Source organism: Zootoca vivipara, chromosome 6, assembly GCF_963506605.1.
Source record: "Zootoca vivipara chromosome 6, rZooViv1.1, whole genome shotgun sequence".
Taxonomy (NCBI): Eukaryota; Metazoa; Chordata; class Lepidosauria; order Squamata; family Lacertidae; genus Zootoca; species Zootoca vivipara.
Window position 1 is genome coordinate 16,948,184 of NC_083281.1, and position 17,718 is coordinate 16,965,901.

General features: G+C 54.1%; 1 protein-coding gene across 4 annotated transcripts in view; it reads right to left on the minus strand.

Moving 5' to 3' along the window:
• SIPA1L3 (signal induced proliferation associated 1 like 3) overlaps positions 1 to 17,718 on the minus strand; it is a 78,792-nt gene that overhangs the window by 19,191 nt on the left and 41,883 nt on the right. For all 4 annotated transcript variants that reach the window (XM_060275506.1, XM_060275503.1, XM_060275504.1 and 1 more), the window contains exons 2-9: positions 14,631 to 16,346; positions 12,552 to 12,682; positions 7,279 to 7,467; positions 6,940 to 7,114; positions 6,606 to 6,709; positions 5,516 to 5,673; positions 4,307 to 4,883; positions 2,996 to 3,270 (exon numbers count right to left, since the gene is read on the minus strand). In XM_060275506.1, coding sequence (XP_060131489.1) covers positions 2,996 to 3,270; positions 4,307 to 4,883; positions 5,516 to 5,673; positions 6,606 to 6,709; positions 6,940 to 7,114; positions 7,279 to 7,467; positions 12,552 to 12,682; positions 14,631 to 16,041 — 3,020 coding nt within the window. In that variant the 5' untranslated portion in view covers positions 16,042 to 16,346. The remainder of the gene's footprint in view (positions 1 to 2,995; positions 3,271 to 4,306; positions 4,884 to 5,515; positions 5,674 to 6,605; positions 6,710 to 6,939; positions 7,115 to 7,278; positions 7,468 to 12,551; positions 12,683 to 14,630; positions 16,347 to 17,718) is intronic.

Here is a 17,718-nt window from a genome sequence, read left to right on the forward strand (position 1 = left end):
GAACCTGGGAGAGATGGTGCTCTGTGCTGCCCCCCCCCCGCCCGACCTTGCGCTTGAGCCGGGGACTGTTCCCTCCTGCTCTGGCGACTGTGAGGCCAGAAGCGGATCTGAATCCTGAACCGACATCTGAAACGGCTCCTCGCTCTCCTCCCCGACTCCTCAAGCGCAAAACAGCTGTTAGCCGGCATGGTTACGTTCCAGCAATGCAGGGTGCGGCCCAGATTCCCCCCACCCCCGGGAGCCCTCATTCCTGAGCAATGCAGTCAGTCCTGAGTAGGGTGTCAGCACATCCATCCTCGCTCTCTGTTAGCCTCTGCTCCAGGGAAACGGGCGTTCCACATCGTCCCAAGACAGAATGGCCAAGCCTTTGGAAGAACAAGTCTTGTTGGAGCAGGACTAGCAAGGCTTCTGCAGGGTCAAGTCACAGAATCCTAGAACTGTAGAGTTGGAAGGGAACCCTCCAGTCATCTAGTCCAACCCCCTGCAGTGGCTAACCTGAAGGAACGTCTCCACCCCCAGCGTTCAGCATGGACACTGAGGTTCAGCTCTGAGGGCCTCCTTGGTGGTGGTTCCTGCCCTGTGGAACGTCCTCCCATCAGATGTCAAGGAAATAAATAACTATCTGACTTTGAGAAGACATCTGAAGGCAGTCCTGTACAGGGAAGTTTTTAATATTTGATGCTTTATTCTGTTTTTAATCTGTTGGGAGGTGCCCAGAGTGGCTGGGGAAACTCAGCCGGATGGGTGGGGTGTAAATAATAATAATAATAATAATAATAATAATAATAATAATAATAATAATAATAATGTTCTATAAGCATAGGGATGCGGGTGGCGCTGTGGTCTAAACCACAGAGCCTAGGGCTTGCTGATTGGAATGTTGGCGGTTCGAATCCCCGTGACGGGGTGAGCTCCCGTTGCTTGGTCTCTGCTCCTGCCAACCTAGCAGTTCGAAAGCACCTCAAAGTGCAAGTAGATAAATAGGCACCGCTCCGGCGGGAAGGTAAACAGCGTTTCTTTGCGCTGCTCTGGTTTAGCCAGAAGCGGCTTAGTCATGCTGGCCACATGACCCTGAAGCTGTATGCCGGCTCCCTCGGCCAGTAAAGCGAGATGAGCGCCGCAATCCCAGAGTCGTTCACAACTGGACTTAACTGTCCGGGGTCCTTTACTTTTATAAGCATATGGAAAGGGGTGATGCAGGAAATACTGAGTACTTAAGACTCTCCAAAAGCCATTGATCAAGTCCCTTGAGTAAGCGTAGCAGACACAGATTAACAGGAGAGGGCCTGTCATGGGACTCAGTTCTACAGCTGCAAATAAAACGTTTTAAGTGTGTTGTAAAGTGCAATAAACAAATGCGACACTAGATGGCGATTGTTAGCCTTATGGGGAATTCAATACATTTTTCAATACGAAGGAAAAAAAGCATTTCCACAGCATTTTTTTATATGTGTCTAGATTCCACCATGGACTGGTAACTGGTTAAGGAACAGGGGTCAGCAAACTTTTTCAGCAGGGGGCCAGTCCACTGTCCCTCAGAACTTGTGGGGGGCCGGACTATATTTTGAAAAAATAATAATGAACAAATTCCTATGCCCCACAAATAACCCAGAGATGTATTTTAAATAAAAGGACACATTCTACTTATGTAAAAACACCTGGCAGGCCCCACAAATAACCCAGAGATGCATTTTAAATAAAAGGACACATTCTACTCATGTAAAAACATGCTGATTCCTGGACTGTCTATGGGCCGGATTTAGAAGGTGATTGGGCCGCATCCGGCCCCCGGGCCTTAGTTTGCAGACCCCTGGAACAGGAGAACCGGAGAACAGGATGGAGGTATGCATAAAGTGGAGTCCCTCAAGTATTGCTTGGGCTTCTGCTTGCTAACTTGTTCACAAATGACCTGGAGTTGTAGGAGAGCAGCAAGGAGGCCAAGTTTACAGATCCCATAGGAACAAAAAGGGAACGCGAGGAATTGAAACTAGGGTAATGTGAAGCCCATTGGCTCAAAATATTGCCTCACTTGACATGTGTTTAGGGGGAGCTGGAACTGGCAGTGACTGACCAGGAATGAGATCTTGGGGTTGTACTGAATTAGCCAAACGTTGACCCAGCCATTCTGACTTCCATGCACAAAGCTTATTGCAGAGATTAGATGGTAGTCAGTCTTTATTGAGTCTTTATCTTCACTGAGCATTTGTTCTGATTGGTTTATGGAGCGCATAGACAGCACTGAGCCTCCACCCTGCCTCTTTCCCGATTTCTAGGTTTCCCCCCCATCGCTCATCCACCCACCCCACATTTCTCAATGCATTCCTCTGTCACTGAATCTGTGGCGCTAGGGAGACAAAGGCTACAAGACACCCAAACTCCCCTCTCCCTGCTGCTCCACCACTTGGGGCAAGGGGTGAGGTCAAGCAACTACCTCCGCACACACCCAGAGACCTTCTGGGCCTGCAGCAACTGGGACCTTAGGGTGAAGGCTGGGCAATTAATAATAACCGTAACAGCAAACAGTTGCTCAGGCCTAAATGGATATGTTGCTTGAGGAAGAATTGAGCGTCCACTGCTGCAACATCAGCCACAAGCCTTGCCCATCACTCACGGGGACAGTAATGAAGACCCAGGCGCCACCCAAATGAAGTTGGGACTCCAGCTCCCATCAGCCTAACTGAACTTCAGACTCTTCCTCAGGAGCAGGCAGGCTCTCCTCCACCGGAGGCTGCACAAGCCGTTTGCCAGGGACCCCGTTCCAGCCTCCTGCCTTGCAGATCAGGCACTAACAACACGGCTTCCACGGCCCCTGCCAGCTCTGTGATGAGCAGCGGGAGCAAAAGGGATTCATGCAAGGCCACTCGATGGGCAGGGCTGGATCCTCTTGGCACAGCACAACAGTTTGGTGCAGAAAAGACAGCTGTGTGGAGCTACAGGAGTCCTTTTGCTGGTGCCAGCCTGCCGGACGCTGGACGCAAAGCAAGGCCGACATTACCTGCGAGGGACGCCATCCTCGTGCGGAGGGACGATGACCACCTTCACCGTCACAGAGGTGCGCAGCCAGTCGATCATCTGGTCGTGGCTGAGCGTGACCACGGCCACCTTGCAGATCTCCACCAGCCGGCTGCCCTGGCGCAGCCCCGCCTGCCAGGCAAAGCCGTAGTCCTCCACCTCGGCCACTGTCCCGTCAAACTTCACGTGGAAGCCCAGCTGCCCCAGCCCGTTCCTCCGCAGCGTCATCTCCACCGTCTCGCAGCCAGAGGTCATGACCTAGGGAAAGAGTCGGAAGGGGCAAAGAAGCGTGGAACCGTAAGGGACCCCGAGGGTCATCTAGTCCAACCCCCCGAATTGCAGGGATCACAGGGAGAGAATCCTCAACAGGGAGCTGCTCAACCTCTGCTTAAGAAACTCCAATGAAGGATAGCGCCCCCCCATCTTCCAGCAGTGAAATTTTTCGTAGGGGAACAGTTGCCTCCCTCCCTAAGCTGGGCAGAAGCTTCCCAGACTTTGGGAAGGAGGCGCCGGGCTTCAACAGTTTATTTTACTGGGAACATTTAGGGGACCAGCCTAGCCCCCCCAATCCACCAATCGCATGCCACTGCCACCTTCCGAAGGAGTCCGTTCTGCTCTGGAGCAGCTCTGACCATCACAAAGTTATTCCTAAGCTTTAGTTGCAATCTCCTTTCCTCCCCCCCCCCCCAATTTTTTATTTTATTTATACTTATCAGGTTTATACATGTCATTAATTTTACAATCATTTTAACATTTCAAAGCTTGACTTCCTTCCCCCTCTTTCTGCGGTTCCTTAAATTTATTTTTTAGTATCTTCTGCATATCCAAATTCATTTAATTTGCTCATTTAATTACCTACTTTAAATATATACCCTTATGAAACTGCAGGTTATTACCATAACCTTGCCAACTTTTTTACCTGTTTGCAATTTATCTGCAAATATTCAATAGAGCATTTCCATTCTTTTATAAAACGTTTATTATCTTGATTTCTCTGTAACGGCTCTGGCCATCAGGAAGTCATTCCTACGCTTTAGTCGCAATCTCCTTTCCTGTCATTTAAATACGCTGGCTCAAGGCCTGCCCTCTGGAGCAGGAGAAAACTCCCACTTCCATGGGACAGCCTTTCAGATATTCTCTCACATCACCCACCCCCCAGTCCTCTTTCCCCCAACTCTCTCCACCACTCCTCCTAAATAAAGCTTGGTTTCGAACACCCCTCCGCTCCACGCAAGCAAGCGAGGGGCCCAAGGACCCAAGGGTGCTACCCTGACCCAATGTGGCCGTCACTGACCTTCAGCCGCTGCACAATCTCCTTGATGTCCTCCGGGTTGCCCTCCAGGGCCCGGATGAAAATGTGGTCGCCGCGCCCGTAGAATATCTTGATGCTGAACGTGTCCGGAGTCCACCCGATCACGTCCGCGCAAAAGCAGTTGAAGACCACCTCCTTGGTGCCCAGGTCCAAGAGGACGACAAACTCGTTGGAGATGCCCAGGATGCACTCGATCTCCAGCCCCTGGGTGTAATCCTGCGCCTGCAAGTGCCACGCAATGGCCCCGGCACTGTGCTGCTCAGCCCCTGGCCGGGCTTTCGTCTTCTCCTTCTTCTTGGAGGCCAGTGAGATCAGGTTGAACTTCCCTGTGGAGTCGATGGGCGTGCTGGTGACGCAGTTCTCTGCCAGGTCCTTCAGGTACTCCTGTCGCGTCCGCGTGGCCATGGTGTGGAACTTGTCCGACTTGTGGGCCGCATTCTCGGCATTGATCACCTTGGCCAGCAGGAAGTCCCGGAAGACGTCGGATTTGTGGAAGGCGGCTCGGCTGGGGATGGCTGGCCCAAAGGGAGGGACGTCTTTGGAGCGGGTCACCGCCACGCTGGGGACATGGAAGGAGAGAGGGGGGAAGCACAGCTTGGACCAAGCAGAAGCCGGCAGTTGCCCAGACTAAAGTTCCCTCCTCCCCATAGCCATCTCGGTCTTGGGTTTCCCCCAAGCAATCAGATCCTTAGCCTGCATTAAGCCAACCTCCCCTCCGCCCTTTTCATGCCTCTCCTGGATCTGGGAGACCAGGGAGGAGGGGAGCTGGTCACAGCAGGAAGGGGAGACACCTGGGCCACTTCACCAGCCGAACTCATCTCTGCATCTTGGCTTGCCTCTTCTCTTGCCTCTGAATCTGGACCTTTTGCTGCCACAGACCCTTCCTGTTTCAGCTGAATGATGTCGTGATGACCTCATGTGACGGGCGGAAGGGTGGCCCCGCCCACTCGTTAAAAGTGGCCCTGGTCACCTCAAAAGCTCACTTGGCCCATAGGATAAGCATTCCTCCTGACTAGCATCAGCTCTGCCGGGGGGGCGGCGCTTCCTCCCTTCTGCCAGACCCTTCTAGGACGACTATTGCAAGGGGTTGGAATAGATGACCCTGGGACCCATTCCAACTGCACCATTTGATGATTCTGCCAGAGAGTCTGTGGGATGAGCCTGGGGCCCCTTTCGGGGAGGGGGTGTTACCTGTAGCAAACATTCTCTGTGCAGGGATTCTGGGCCCGGACGATGATGAAGACATGCTGGAAATGGGAGCGGATGTTCTGGGGGGTAAAGGGCAGAGCCCCCGGCTCCTGGAAGATGATGGTGACAATGTCGTTCCCAATGTGCCTCTTCCTGAGCAGCTGGCGGAGGAAGGAGGAGACAGACAGAGGTGGTCTCAGTTATTCATTTGAAGTGTTCCTCAAATGCATTTTCATCCAGACCCAGGGCCACATGTGCAAACCATACAGCCCAATCGCATTCTGCAGGGGGGTTTGTGCCGAAGGGTTCCACATATGTGCAAGAATGCACATACTCAAACCACCCCTGTGCTGGCGTCCCTGAGCTTCTATCTTGAGTAGGCCTTGCCCCCAAAAGCAAGGCAGAGAGCTTAGAAGCTTGCCTTGCACTATGTCCTCCAAGCACAAATAGTGCTTTTAAGCTCTCTGCCTTGCTTGCATTCAACCCACTGGCCGTCATCCGTGTAAGGCTGACATCGCACAAGTTAACCATAATGCTTCCAACAAAATATTAAAAACACAATAGAACACCAGACATTAAAAACTTCCCTAAACACATAAGGCACTGTATTAGGACAGTAAGAAAGCAACACGTAACGGAAGCCGAGAACAATGCCCCAAATCTCAATAGACCTCTGTGTCCAGATGTTCTGGTAGGAGGGAAGAAGAGAGCATAAACGCTCAAGGGGTCCAGGTGGTGGCAGGGCAGCACCACTGAGGGCACCCCTGAATGCAAGAACACATTTGGACACTGGATATGCAACAAAGGAGGTGGGGTTGCCAGGACCCCCCAGAAGGCCACAGCCGCCCCCTCAGAACATGTCCGGCGTTCCTTGCTCTCTGGGGTCAGGGGGACCCAACGTTTTCATTTCATTTTCCGTTTTAATTTGCACACCGCTTTTCTTCTACGTTGCTAGAACACAAGGCGGTTTTGCAAGCTGCAGAACCAACAAAATAGACAGCAAAGATCCCACATCTTGTAACAATCTGATCAAATAAGTCATTTTTTTAAAATAAAAAATGCAACCCCCACTTATGTGGAACCCACCCCTTACCTGCTGCCTATTGTTGGGGGTATAAGGAAGCATCGTGGAGACGTGGAACATGATCTCGTAGCCCTGGTAGGTGGTGTAGAGAGAGTGGGTGCCCGTGGAGTCGGCTGGAAGGCAAAAGCAAGCAGGAGGGAGGCTCAGGAGGGATGGGCAGTGGGGACCAGTGGGTGGAGAGGAGGGATGGGCTGGGCGGCTCCTGCCCGCCTTCACAGCCTCCCCCCCTGAGCAGCCAGAGAGAGCTGGGGAACGGGAGGTTTCGGGGGAACAGAGAGCAGCTGGCAAACCTGCCGGCCTTCTGCCTGCCCCCCGCCCCCAGCAAACGGCCGGAGGAACCTACTTTTGGTGTCCAGCTGAGCGGCATACTTGTCGAAGCCCCTGAGGCACACCTTCTCCCCCAGCAGCGCCAGGAACTCCTCAAAGGCAGGCCCGGCCTCTTCGTTGTTGTACATCTCCTCCTCGGAGCTCTGGTCGGCTTTGCAGTACAAGACGCCCACCTTGTGCTTGCGGCAGAGCTGAGGGGGCAGAAGAAAGAGAGACACAGCCGGGTGAGAAGCGCCAAGCAGGGGGAGCCCACTGGGCAGAGGCCTCGCGGGAGACACTTTCCGTGCCACGCGTCACAGGATCAATGCCCACCCCCCTCAGCCATCCCACCCCACCTCCCCCCCGGCTCGCTCACCCCTTGCTCATCCAGCTTCCGCAGCTGTTCCGTGACTTTGGGGACACTCAAGGCCAGGCGGAGGCAGTGGATGTTCAGCTCGGGGACCACGTGTTCCAGCACGTCCTTGAGGGGGAGCCCGCGGACAGTGCCATGCTTGGTGGAGGTGGGCGTGGCATCCTCGAGGATGGAGCCGCGGAGGGTGGTCAGCTGCAAGGAGAGAGCGTCTGGTCAGAGGAGGCGGGGGGAGCCTTCCCGGACCTGCCACGTGGGTTGAGCTAACCGACACGGATCGCTTTGTGGTGGCTCCCGCCCCCAGCGGAGCAGAAAGCCAGCGGCTGAAACCGGCGCAACAGGGCAGGCTGCCTGCTGGGCACCCGCGAAGAGAGGCTGCCCACATGGCTCGGGAACAGGGTCCCCTGGAGACGATGCCTTCCTCCTGGCACTAAAACAAGCTGGCATCATGGTGGGCTCAGGACCAGAACTCACAGGGCCAGGATTGCCTCATGGTTGTGGGGGGGGGGCCACTGGAAAGGAAGCGGCAGGGGATGGGTGGGCATGCCAAGGGCCCCAGCTGAGCAAGGATGGCCAATGAAGCTACATAAAATGGTCACCACAGGCACATTCTGGATGAAGCCTTTTAGAATGGCCACCTTTAGAATCACAGAAACGTAGAGTTGGAAGGGACCCCCAGGGGTCATCCAGTCCAACCCCCTGCGATGCAGGAATCTCAGCTGAAGCATCCACGACAGATGGACCTCCGAGCTCTGCTTAAAAACATCCAATGAAGGAGAGCCCACCACCTCCTGAGTGAGTCTGTATCAGGGAAGCACAAATCCTGGGAAAGTGAGCTCAGTTTGCCCAAGAGCCTGGGACAAAGAGGTTTGGGACAGACCCAGGTTCAAATCCCAGTATGTTTCTGCATTTCAGGGGGTTGGCCTAGATGACCCTTTGAGTCCCCTTCCAACCCTACAATTCTATGATTCTCGGTCACTCTCTCAGCCTCCGTTCCCAGCCTGAGAAATGGGTATACTGCCACAGGAAAATTGCCATTCCCACAAGAGGGCTCTTGCAGAGAGGTTGGGGGTCCCAACTCAAGCATCTCCGACTGGAGAACTCCACAAGCAAAGCTAGGGAAGGCCCTGGAGGGGGAAGAGTTGTGGGCGTTGGAGCCCCTGAGCTAGGTGGGTCCAGGAGGAGCTGTCTGTGTTTGAGACAGCAGGGAAAGACCTTTATTGGGCCAAGCAAAACATAACAAAACACTTATTGCAGTGTCTGGAACTCTGGCTGGCTGCATGTGAAGCAAAGGTGTGTGTGGGGGGAGGCAGAAGGCCAGGGAGAGAGAGCAAAACTCTGGGGCTTGCTGCTGAACCCATAAGGTTGGCACCTGCCCAATTTTGGTCTCAGAGTGATGGAGGAGAGAGTCAACCTCGAGACACACCTCAGGGCCACACAAATGCCCAATTCTGAACATTTAATGGTTTGTCTCCAATTCACTCTCCAATTCACTTTGCGAATAGAGATTGAGAAACAGATAGCTGGAAGAGGGGATGTTTGGGCTCCAGTTTTCAAAGAGGCCCCTAAGCAAGGTGGCTTCTTGCAGGGAAGACCGTTCACTTTCCCTAGATAATGGAAATATGTATCTTGAAAAGGGGGGCAGTCAATTCAGACGGAGAGCTGGAAGCCCTCGCAGATAAATGGTCTGGAGAGCTGCAGAAAGGATTCTGAAGAGCATCTTGGAATCCATGCTTTTGCTCTGAGGTTGCAAAAAAAAAAAAATCCAGAGCAAAGGACCCCTGGGAAGGCCGGGGGGGGCAGCCTATGAGCCCCATAGAGACCCCAGCCTCAGAGCAGTCAAGGCCTGCTCTCTCTTTTCCCCGCCCTTTTACTCACGAGGCCTGCTGCTGGTGTGCTCTTCCTCTGGCTGAAGCAGCAAATGCAGGCTCTGCGCTGAGCTGCAATGCCCTCTGCTGGGCTCTGGGGAGCTCCTCACAGCTCAGAGACAGGAGGCGAGAGCAATGGCTGCTTAGGACCCCCAGGCCACGCTTCTGACCCCTCTTTTCAGAGCACAGCAACAGCGCGCGGGGTGGAGGGTCTGCTTTCCACAGGAAGCTGCCTTATATCAACTCTCCCTCAGAAGGTGGGGGGCTTGCCTTTGCCGGAGGTTTTTAAGCAGAGGTCAGATGGCCCTCTGTCAGGGATGCTTTAGCTGTGATTCCTGCAGTGCAGGGGGTGGACTAGATGACTCTCTGGGTCCCCTTCCAACTCTACGATTCTGGGGTTCTATGATCCGCCTACCTGCTGACATCATGGGGCTGAAGTCAGACGGTGAGCAGGGCTCCAGCCTCCCGGGTGCTGGGATCGTGCTTGTGGGAATTGACATTTGCAAGCCAAAGGACTGAACCCTCTGCAATCAGCTACCGGTAGTGAGCAGAGGGGAGATAAGGATCTGGTCTGCCCGCCAGAAAAGGATCCTGTCCTTTGCAAGATGCAAAAGGGCAGCTTCTCCAGGTCCTGGAGGCAGCAGCGCCCACTTTGGAGAGAAGGCAGCCTGGCAGACGAACCCCCCAACGCCGCTCAGTCGCCAAAAGAGCCCGCAGGAGCCAAGGGGCCGTGGAAGCATCCCAACGGAAGCATCCTAAGAGATACAGCCCTTCCTGTTCTATTCACAGCAGCTGGTAGGGCAGAGGTTCATTGGGGTAGTGTGTGCCCTGGATTAGACCAGGAGCACCTGAGAACATGGAGGCACCACCCAAAACTTTCCCCAAGTCAAGCAAAGCACTGCTTTTGAGCAGGGGGTGGCGTTATCAGACACAAACACACACAGGGCTCAAGTCGAAGTGCAAAACGAGCCTTGGGCTTCCAAGGACCAGGCGCTCGGCTCAGAGAGATGTTTGGCGGGCCAGAGATTTGGGAGGTAGGGAGAAAGCAGCAAGGTGCTTTGCTGGCCAGCTGTGAGGGGTCTGTTCTTAGCAACCGAGGGGCAAACTGCCCACCCCCTTCGGCGCACAACTTCTGTGGGACAGGGAGCCACACATTCTCCCCCCCCCCCGGTGGATTCTGTGGCTTCTTCCAAAGCCCTCCCCAAGCTCAGCATTCCTCCCTCCCCCACCACTGTCAGCCTGCAAGGGACTTAGGTTAGACTCTTGCTCTGCAGACATTTATGGAGGAAGCGGACACACTGCATGAACCTTGGGAACTGGGTAGGACAGGACAAAGGCCAGCGGGGAAGGAGCTAAAGCCTGGGAAGGAAGTGCACCCAAGAAGAGGCTGGCTGATGGATCAGACCAGAGAGCCCTCAAGCCCAGCGTCCTGCTCTCAGAGAGGCCAACCAGAGGGAAAATCAAGAAAATTAAGAGGAGGGTGCTAGGGAAATAGAGAACACATCTGAGTCTTATAAAGCCTCACTAGCGTGAGAGGTTTTACTTTCTTGGGCTCCATGATCACTGCAGATGGTGACAGCAGTCACGAAACTAACAGATGCCTGATTCTTGGGAGAAAAGCAATGACAAACCTAGACAGCATCTTAAAAAGCAGAGACATCACCTTGCCAACAAAAGTCCGCATAGTTAAAGCTATGGTTTTCCCAGTAGTGGTGTATGGAAGTGAGAGCTGGGCGATAAAGAAGGCTGATCGCCAAAGAATTGAGGCTTTTGAATTATGGTGCTGGAGGAGAATCTTGAGAGTCCCATGGACTGCAAGAAGATCAAACCTATCCATTCTTAAGGAAATCAGCCCTGAGTGCTCACTGGAAGGACAGATCCTGAAGCTGAGGCTCCAATACTTTGGCCACCTCATGAGAAGAGAAGACTCCCCGGAAAAGACCCTGATGCTGGGAAAGATTGAGGGCACAAGGAGAAGGGGATGACAGAGGACAAGATGGTTGGTCAGTGTTCTCGAAGCCACCAACATGAGTTTGACCAAACTGTGGGAGGCAGTGGAAGACAGGAGTGCCTGGCGTGCTCTGGTCCATGGGGTCACGAAGAGTCAGACACAACTAAACAATTAAACAACAACAAAAGTGTGGCCTCCAACAAGAATCAGCAGCAGCTCCTCTAGCAGAGCTCTGGGGAAGTCAGTGCCAGGCAGGAACGCAAGAACCGCAGAACTGTTGTGGTGGAAGGGGTCCCCAAGGGTCATACAGTCCAACCCCGTGGAATGCAGGAGTCAGAGCTAAAGAATCTCTGACAGAGGACCAACTTCTGCTTAGAAACCTCTAATGAAGGAAAGTCCACCACCTCTGGAGTAAGACCTCTACTCCGTGGGCAGTTTTTAAACGAAAGCTGGAAATGGCCTAATAACGAGAATTGGACCGGTGGGTGCCATCAATGCTGCCCACACTGACTGGGGGAAGTGGCTCTCCAGGGTTCCAGGCAGGGACATTGCCAGCCCTTCCCATATATACTGGGGATTGAATTGGGGCTTTCTGGGTGCAAGGAGGTGCTCCACCCCTGAGCCACGGGCCTTGGGTTTGTTGAAATCTAGGGGCAGTTTTGAAAGATATGAAACTGCCTTCTGCTGCGTTCAGTGTTGCACCTTGAACTCCTTAAGAGGCAGGTGTGTTATTTACACACAGGCAGCCAACGGCAACATCCCTCCTGTGCAGAGGAGGGCACTGAATTTTGCAGGAGAGTCTCTCCTTGATGCCATAGAGTTGTAGAGTTGGAAGGAGCCCCAAAGGGACATCTAGTCCAACCTCTTGTGATGCAGGAATCTCTGCTAAAGTATCAGAGCCACCCACCCAGAGTCATTCAGGGCAGGGTCTTCAATGCCGCCTCCCCCCTCTGGCGGAACAGCATCCCAGTCGAGATACGAGAGGTGCCCACTCTATGGGAACCAGGCAAGATACAGTGGTACCTTGGTTTACAACCAGAATCCATTCCGGAGGTCCGTTTGTAAACCAAAACAGGTTGTAACCCAAGGCGAGCTTTCGCCAATGGGGCCTCCCCCCAAAAAATTGTTCGTAATCCCCCCCCAATGGGTTGTAATCCAAAAAAAAGGTTGCAAACCGGGACAAGCACTTCCCGGTTTGACGTGTTTGTAATCTAAAATGTATGCAAACCAAGACGTATGCAAAGCAAGGTACCACTGTATATTTGTCTTGACAAGCTTTTCCAGTTGAGTGAAAAGGCCTCGGCCCCAGGTTTCATAACAATACAGGGTTTTTTTAAAGCCCTTATCGTTAGATGTTTTTGTTTTCAAAACTATCTTTAAGCTGCTCTTCTGTGAACTGTGTTGACACGCATGCGGAAGGCGATCCGTAGAGGAACGAAGCAGCGCCTGCAGCAACCTACCTCGCTGGTTCGAAAGATGATCCTGTACTGGTACTGAGGCCCGTGCTCTCGGTGGTCCTCCAGCTTCTCTCGCCGGATGCTGACGGCCACCGGACCCAGCTTCTCGTCCACCCCAAAGTAGTTGGCATGCTCTGCAGAGAGAAAGAGAGGGAGGGAGGGGGGCACTTTGGGTATTCATCCAGAACAGCAGCAGAGGCTCCCTGTCTCAAGACACATACACAGCATGCTGGGGTGCTTTGGGATTACCTAAAGGTAAAGGTAAGGTACCCCTGACCGTTAGGTCCAGTTGCAGACAACTCTGGGGTTGCGGCGCTCATCTCACTCTATAGGCCAAGGGAGCCGGCGTTTCTGTATTTTTATATTTTGTTGGAAGCCGCCCAGAGTGGCTGGGGGAACCCGGCCAGATGGGCAGGGTATAAATAATATATTATTATTATTATTATTATTATTATTATTATTATCCGCAGACAGCTTCTGGGTCATGTGGCCAGCATGACTAAGCCGCTTCCGGCGAAGCAGAGCAGTGCACGGAAATACCATTTACCTTCCGGCCGGAGCAGTACCTATTTATCTACTTGCACTTTAACATGCTTTCGAACTGCTAGGTGGGCAGGAGCTGGGACTGAACAACAGAAGCTCACCCCGTTGCGGGGATTCGAACAGCCGACCTTCTGATCGGCAAGCCCTAGGTTCTGTGGTTTAGACCACAGCGCCACCCACGTCCCTTGGGGATTACCTACTGGGATGCTAAGAGGCAAGGAGGCGATCGAGGGGGAGCACGGGAGGCTGAACCTTCCAAGTGCCTGGATCACCTTTTCCTGCCTTGCAGCGGGCTGGACTTGAAGACCCCTGAGGTCCCCTCCAACTCTGTAATTCTAGGTCGAAACACCTTCCTCGCTTCATATTTGAAGTTTTCCTGCTCTCGTTGCTTTCAAACCTATTTCTTTCGTACTTACGATGCCGAGTTGTCACAAGAGAGCCAGTCACTGGTAATAGCGGTTGATTAACTTATTAGTTATTGTACATCTGTGGCAGGTGAAGGTTTGTTTATGTTTGGCAAGTAGCTATATATCAAGATTTCACGCTATGAATTTCCCCCCACCCTTGTGCTTTTTGTAGGAACGCCTAACAATATTTTTCATGCGATACTCTTTGCTGAACGTTCTTTTCATTTTTAGCTAAGAATATCAGATCAGACCGCAGTTTAAAAACGTCTGCCATAGTTCAAAGTTAATTCCATTTTCACTGTGTGTGTTTCTCCTTCTTGCATACTGGGCCAAGTGAACTGTTGTGAGAGCAAGCTACAGTTAGTGATGGTAGTTGAGATCACAGAACTGTAGCGCTGGAAGGCACCCCAGGGGTCATCTAATCCAACCCCCTGGTGAAGAGACATTCCTAGATTTAAGGTGCCAGTTGCCACCTAGCTTATATATCTGAACTGCTAACACTGCTGTCAGGGATTCTTAAAGAGAGCCATCCAAGCTTTGCTTAAAAACCTCCAAGGAAGGAGAGTCCCCTGCCTACCAAGGTCACAGAACTCTAGAGCTGTCAAGGAAATAAACAACTATCTGACTTTTAGAAGACATCCGAAGGCAGCCTTGTATTGGGAAGTTTTTCCATGTTTGACTGTGCTTAATGTTTTTACTCTGTTGGAAGCTGCTCAGAGGGGCTGGGATAACCCACCCAGATGGGCAGCATATAAATAAACAATTATTATTATGGCTATTATTATTGCTGTTATTATTATTAACACCAAGGGTCATCTAGTCCAACCCCCTGCAGAAGAGGCATTCCGTTGTGCCTGGCTTCTATATCTGCCTTTCCAACATTGCACATAAATCCACTTTTAGAAGACATCTGAAGGCCACCCTGTATAGGGAAATTTTTAATGTCTAATGTTTTACAATTTTTAATGTGCTGGAAGCCGACCAGAGTGGCTGAGGAAACCCAGGAGGATGGGCGGGGTATAAATAATGAAATTATCATCATCATCATCATCATTAAATAAAGAAGCAAAGCAAATTCCTGAGCAATGACCCTCCTCCGCCGCCCCCTGGTCCACCCTGCCAGGCAGCCCACCTTTGCCACAGAAGTGCTCCTGGTAGTAGCGGGCGCCCAGGTCGACATGCTCGATGCTGTAGTGCTTCAGCCGCGCTACGTTGCGCTGCAGCTCCTTGGGCACCTCCAGGACGGAGATGCTGGCGTTGGTGCAGCACGGGGCGGGGGGCACCTCCGTGAGGCCGCCCCCTCCTGCCCCTGCCGCCTCCCCGCCGGGAGAGCCAAGGGAGGCAGGCGAGGCCCGTGAGAAGCTGATGTCGCGCTCGCGCTCCCCGCCCACCTCGTTGCGGAAGTGCGGGCAGCTGAGCAGGAGCCCGTTGCTGAGGCTGTCCCCGGGGTCGTGCCCCAAGTGCTCCTTGAAGTTCAGGTCCTCGGAGCCGAGGAAGGGGGCCGCTGCCGCCACAGGCTCCGGGGGGCCGCAGGCCCGCGAGGCAGAGGAGACAGCTGAAGCGGCAGAGGCCCCCGTGGCGGTATTCCTCCTTTGCGCCACATAGGCCCGCCGTGCTACCACCTCATTGAGATCGAAGAGCATGCTCTGGACGTCGTAGTGCGCGAATCTCTTCTGGCACAGCCAGGGCCGCCCGCCTGCATCCTCGGGGTCCGGAGGGCCACCCTTGCCGCATTCGGGGTCCCCCCGGCCACTCCGCAGCTTCCGGAAGATGGAGTCCCCGCTGCCTGCATCGCCCCGAGGTCCCTTCTTGCGGGACTTCTCCTTGGGCTGCAGGGGGAATTCGTCCGCGCCCAGGAGGGAGAGCGCCTGCTGCTCGCTCCGGGCCTCGGCTTTGCTGCTGTTCCGCGCCGCGCGGAAAGACCCCGCCTGCTCCTTCCGCCGCGCAGCCTTTCCACTGCGAAACTCATCAAGCATTTCATAGAAGCTTTGCTCTGAGACACCCTGAACGTCAATGGAGGAGGTGCTCCCATACTCCCGGAAAATGGGCAGCTTGGCGCCAGGCCCCCGGGGCTCAAACGCCTCCTGTGGGTCACACTCGCTGAGTGTGATCTCGCTGCTGCTCCGATTGCGCAGAGGCAGGAAGCCCCGGGCCGGGGACCGCGGCCAGCCGTCAGGGAACTCCGCATCCTTAGAGCGCCGCCGGGCCAGGCGCTGAAAGCCCCGGGACGTCCCGGGGAAGGCGGCCCCATTCTGGAAGCCCCGGAAGCCCGTGGTTGGCGTCTCCAGGTCTCTCGAAGTGCTGCTGGTGGCAGTGGTGTGATCTTTCAGCCCTTCTCTCTTTGGGGGCCAGTCAGCAATCCTGGCCCGCACGCCCATTTTGGGCATGGCCGGGGTGGCCGTTGCCAGCCGCGAGGAAACGGGCGCCTCCGCCTGCGCGGCACAGCCATTCTGGGCCCAGAACCCCGGGGAGTAATAGTCGCCGCCTTTCAATCCGGGGCCCCCCACGTCGCCGCTCTCGTGAACAGGCCGGTACGATGTCATAGTCCAAGGGAAGCGAGGACTCCGACTCCCTGTTCAAAGGGGACACTCATCCCCATTGGGGAACACAGACGTCAGCCGTGACTGGGGGGCGCAGCGCCATGGAACGCCAGCCCGCGAGAGCCTCCCTCGGGGCTCCCCGCTGGGGGATCGGCCCCTGCTGCCATCGCACTGGCGGGCAATCCTCAAGGCGCCCCGGCATTTGCAGGAGGAGGCAGCTGGGGAGGAGGGCCGTCAGAGCTTCTTCCAGCAAACCCCAGGCTAATCCGGTGACGTTAACCGCGGGAACGTTTCACTCTGGGCCATCCCTGCAGGAGAGGAGGAAAGAAAAGAGAGGTTAGCGAGGGAGCCCCTACTCAAGTCACCGGCAGCTTCAGATTCACAGAATGATAGAGTTGTGGAGTTGGGAGGGACCCCCAAGGGCCATCTAGCCCAACCCCCTACAATGCAGGAACCACACAGGTCAAGAATCCTCGACAGGCAGCCTCTGTGTAAAAGCCTCCGGTGAAGGAGGGTCCGCCACCTTCCAAGGATGTCTGCCCCTTCGTCAAACAACTCCTATCCTCAGAAAGTTCCTCCTAATGTTTAGTCGGAGTCACACACTGGCAAGCTCAAACTCCACGACCACGAGGGACTCGCAACTCCACCCCACCCTTTCTGTTGTTCCTGGAAACATGAGGCGCAAAACAGACTCAGGAGAGGTCCGGACAGAGTGTAGGCGGCAGCGGCTCCAAAGGACGTTTGAGCTCTTTCCTGCTCTGCGCAGTGAGTCAGTAGATGCCATTGTCCACGGATGCCGGACGAGTCCAGCAGCACTGCGCCATCTCAGAAACCCTATTGGAGCATCTGAAATAGGTCCCAACCATTGCACGCACTCTCCTAAGAACGTAAGACAAGTCTGCTGGATCAGGCCCATCAAGTCCAGCATCCTGTTCTCACAGCAGCCAACCAGATGCCCCACTGGGAAGGAGGATTTGAGTACAAGAGCCGTCTCCCCTCCTGTGGTTTGCAGCAACTGGGCTGGACTCCCCTGCAAGGCCTGGGACTGAAACCACAAGCCCAGCCTGCACAGGAAAGCAGGAAGTTGGCACTTTACAGAGAGCCAGGCTCTTGGTCCTCTGAGCTCAGGACTGCCTGCACTGGCTTGACATCGACAGTCCTCCTGGGTCTCACGCACGGAATTTCCCCCCCCCCACCTAGAGATCCTGTCACCAAACGTCGCCCCTTCCCCATAAGCAAGGGGCCCTCTTGAGAGTCCCATGGACTGCAAGAAGATCAAACTTATCCATTCTTAAGGAAATCAGCCCTGAGTGCTCCCTGGAAGGACATATCCTGAAGCTGAGGCTCCAATACTTTGGCCACCTCATGAGAAGAGAAGAATCCTTGGGAAAGACCCTGATGTTGGGAAAGATTGAGGGCACTAGGAGAAGGGGACGACAGAGGACGAGATGGTTGGACAGTGTTCTCGAAGCCACCAACATGAGTTTGACCAAACTGCGGGAGGCAGTGCAAGACAGGAGTGCCTGGCGTGCTCTGGTCCATGGGGTCACGAAGAGTCGGACACGACTAAACGACTAAACAACAACAAAGGACACATTCACGCACTGCCTAGTTAAACTGTGGAACTCCCTCCCGCAGGAGGCGGCGAAGGCTTTGAAAAAGGACTGGGCAAATTCACGG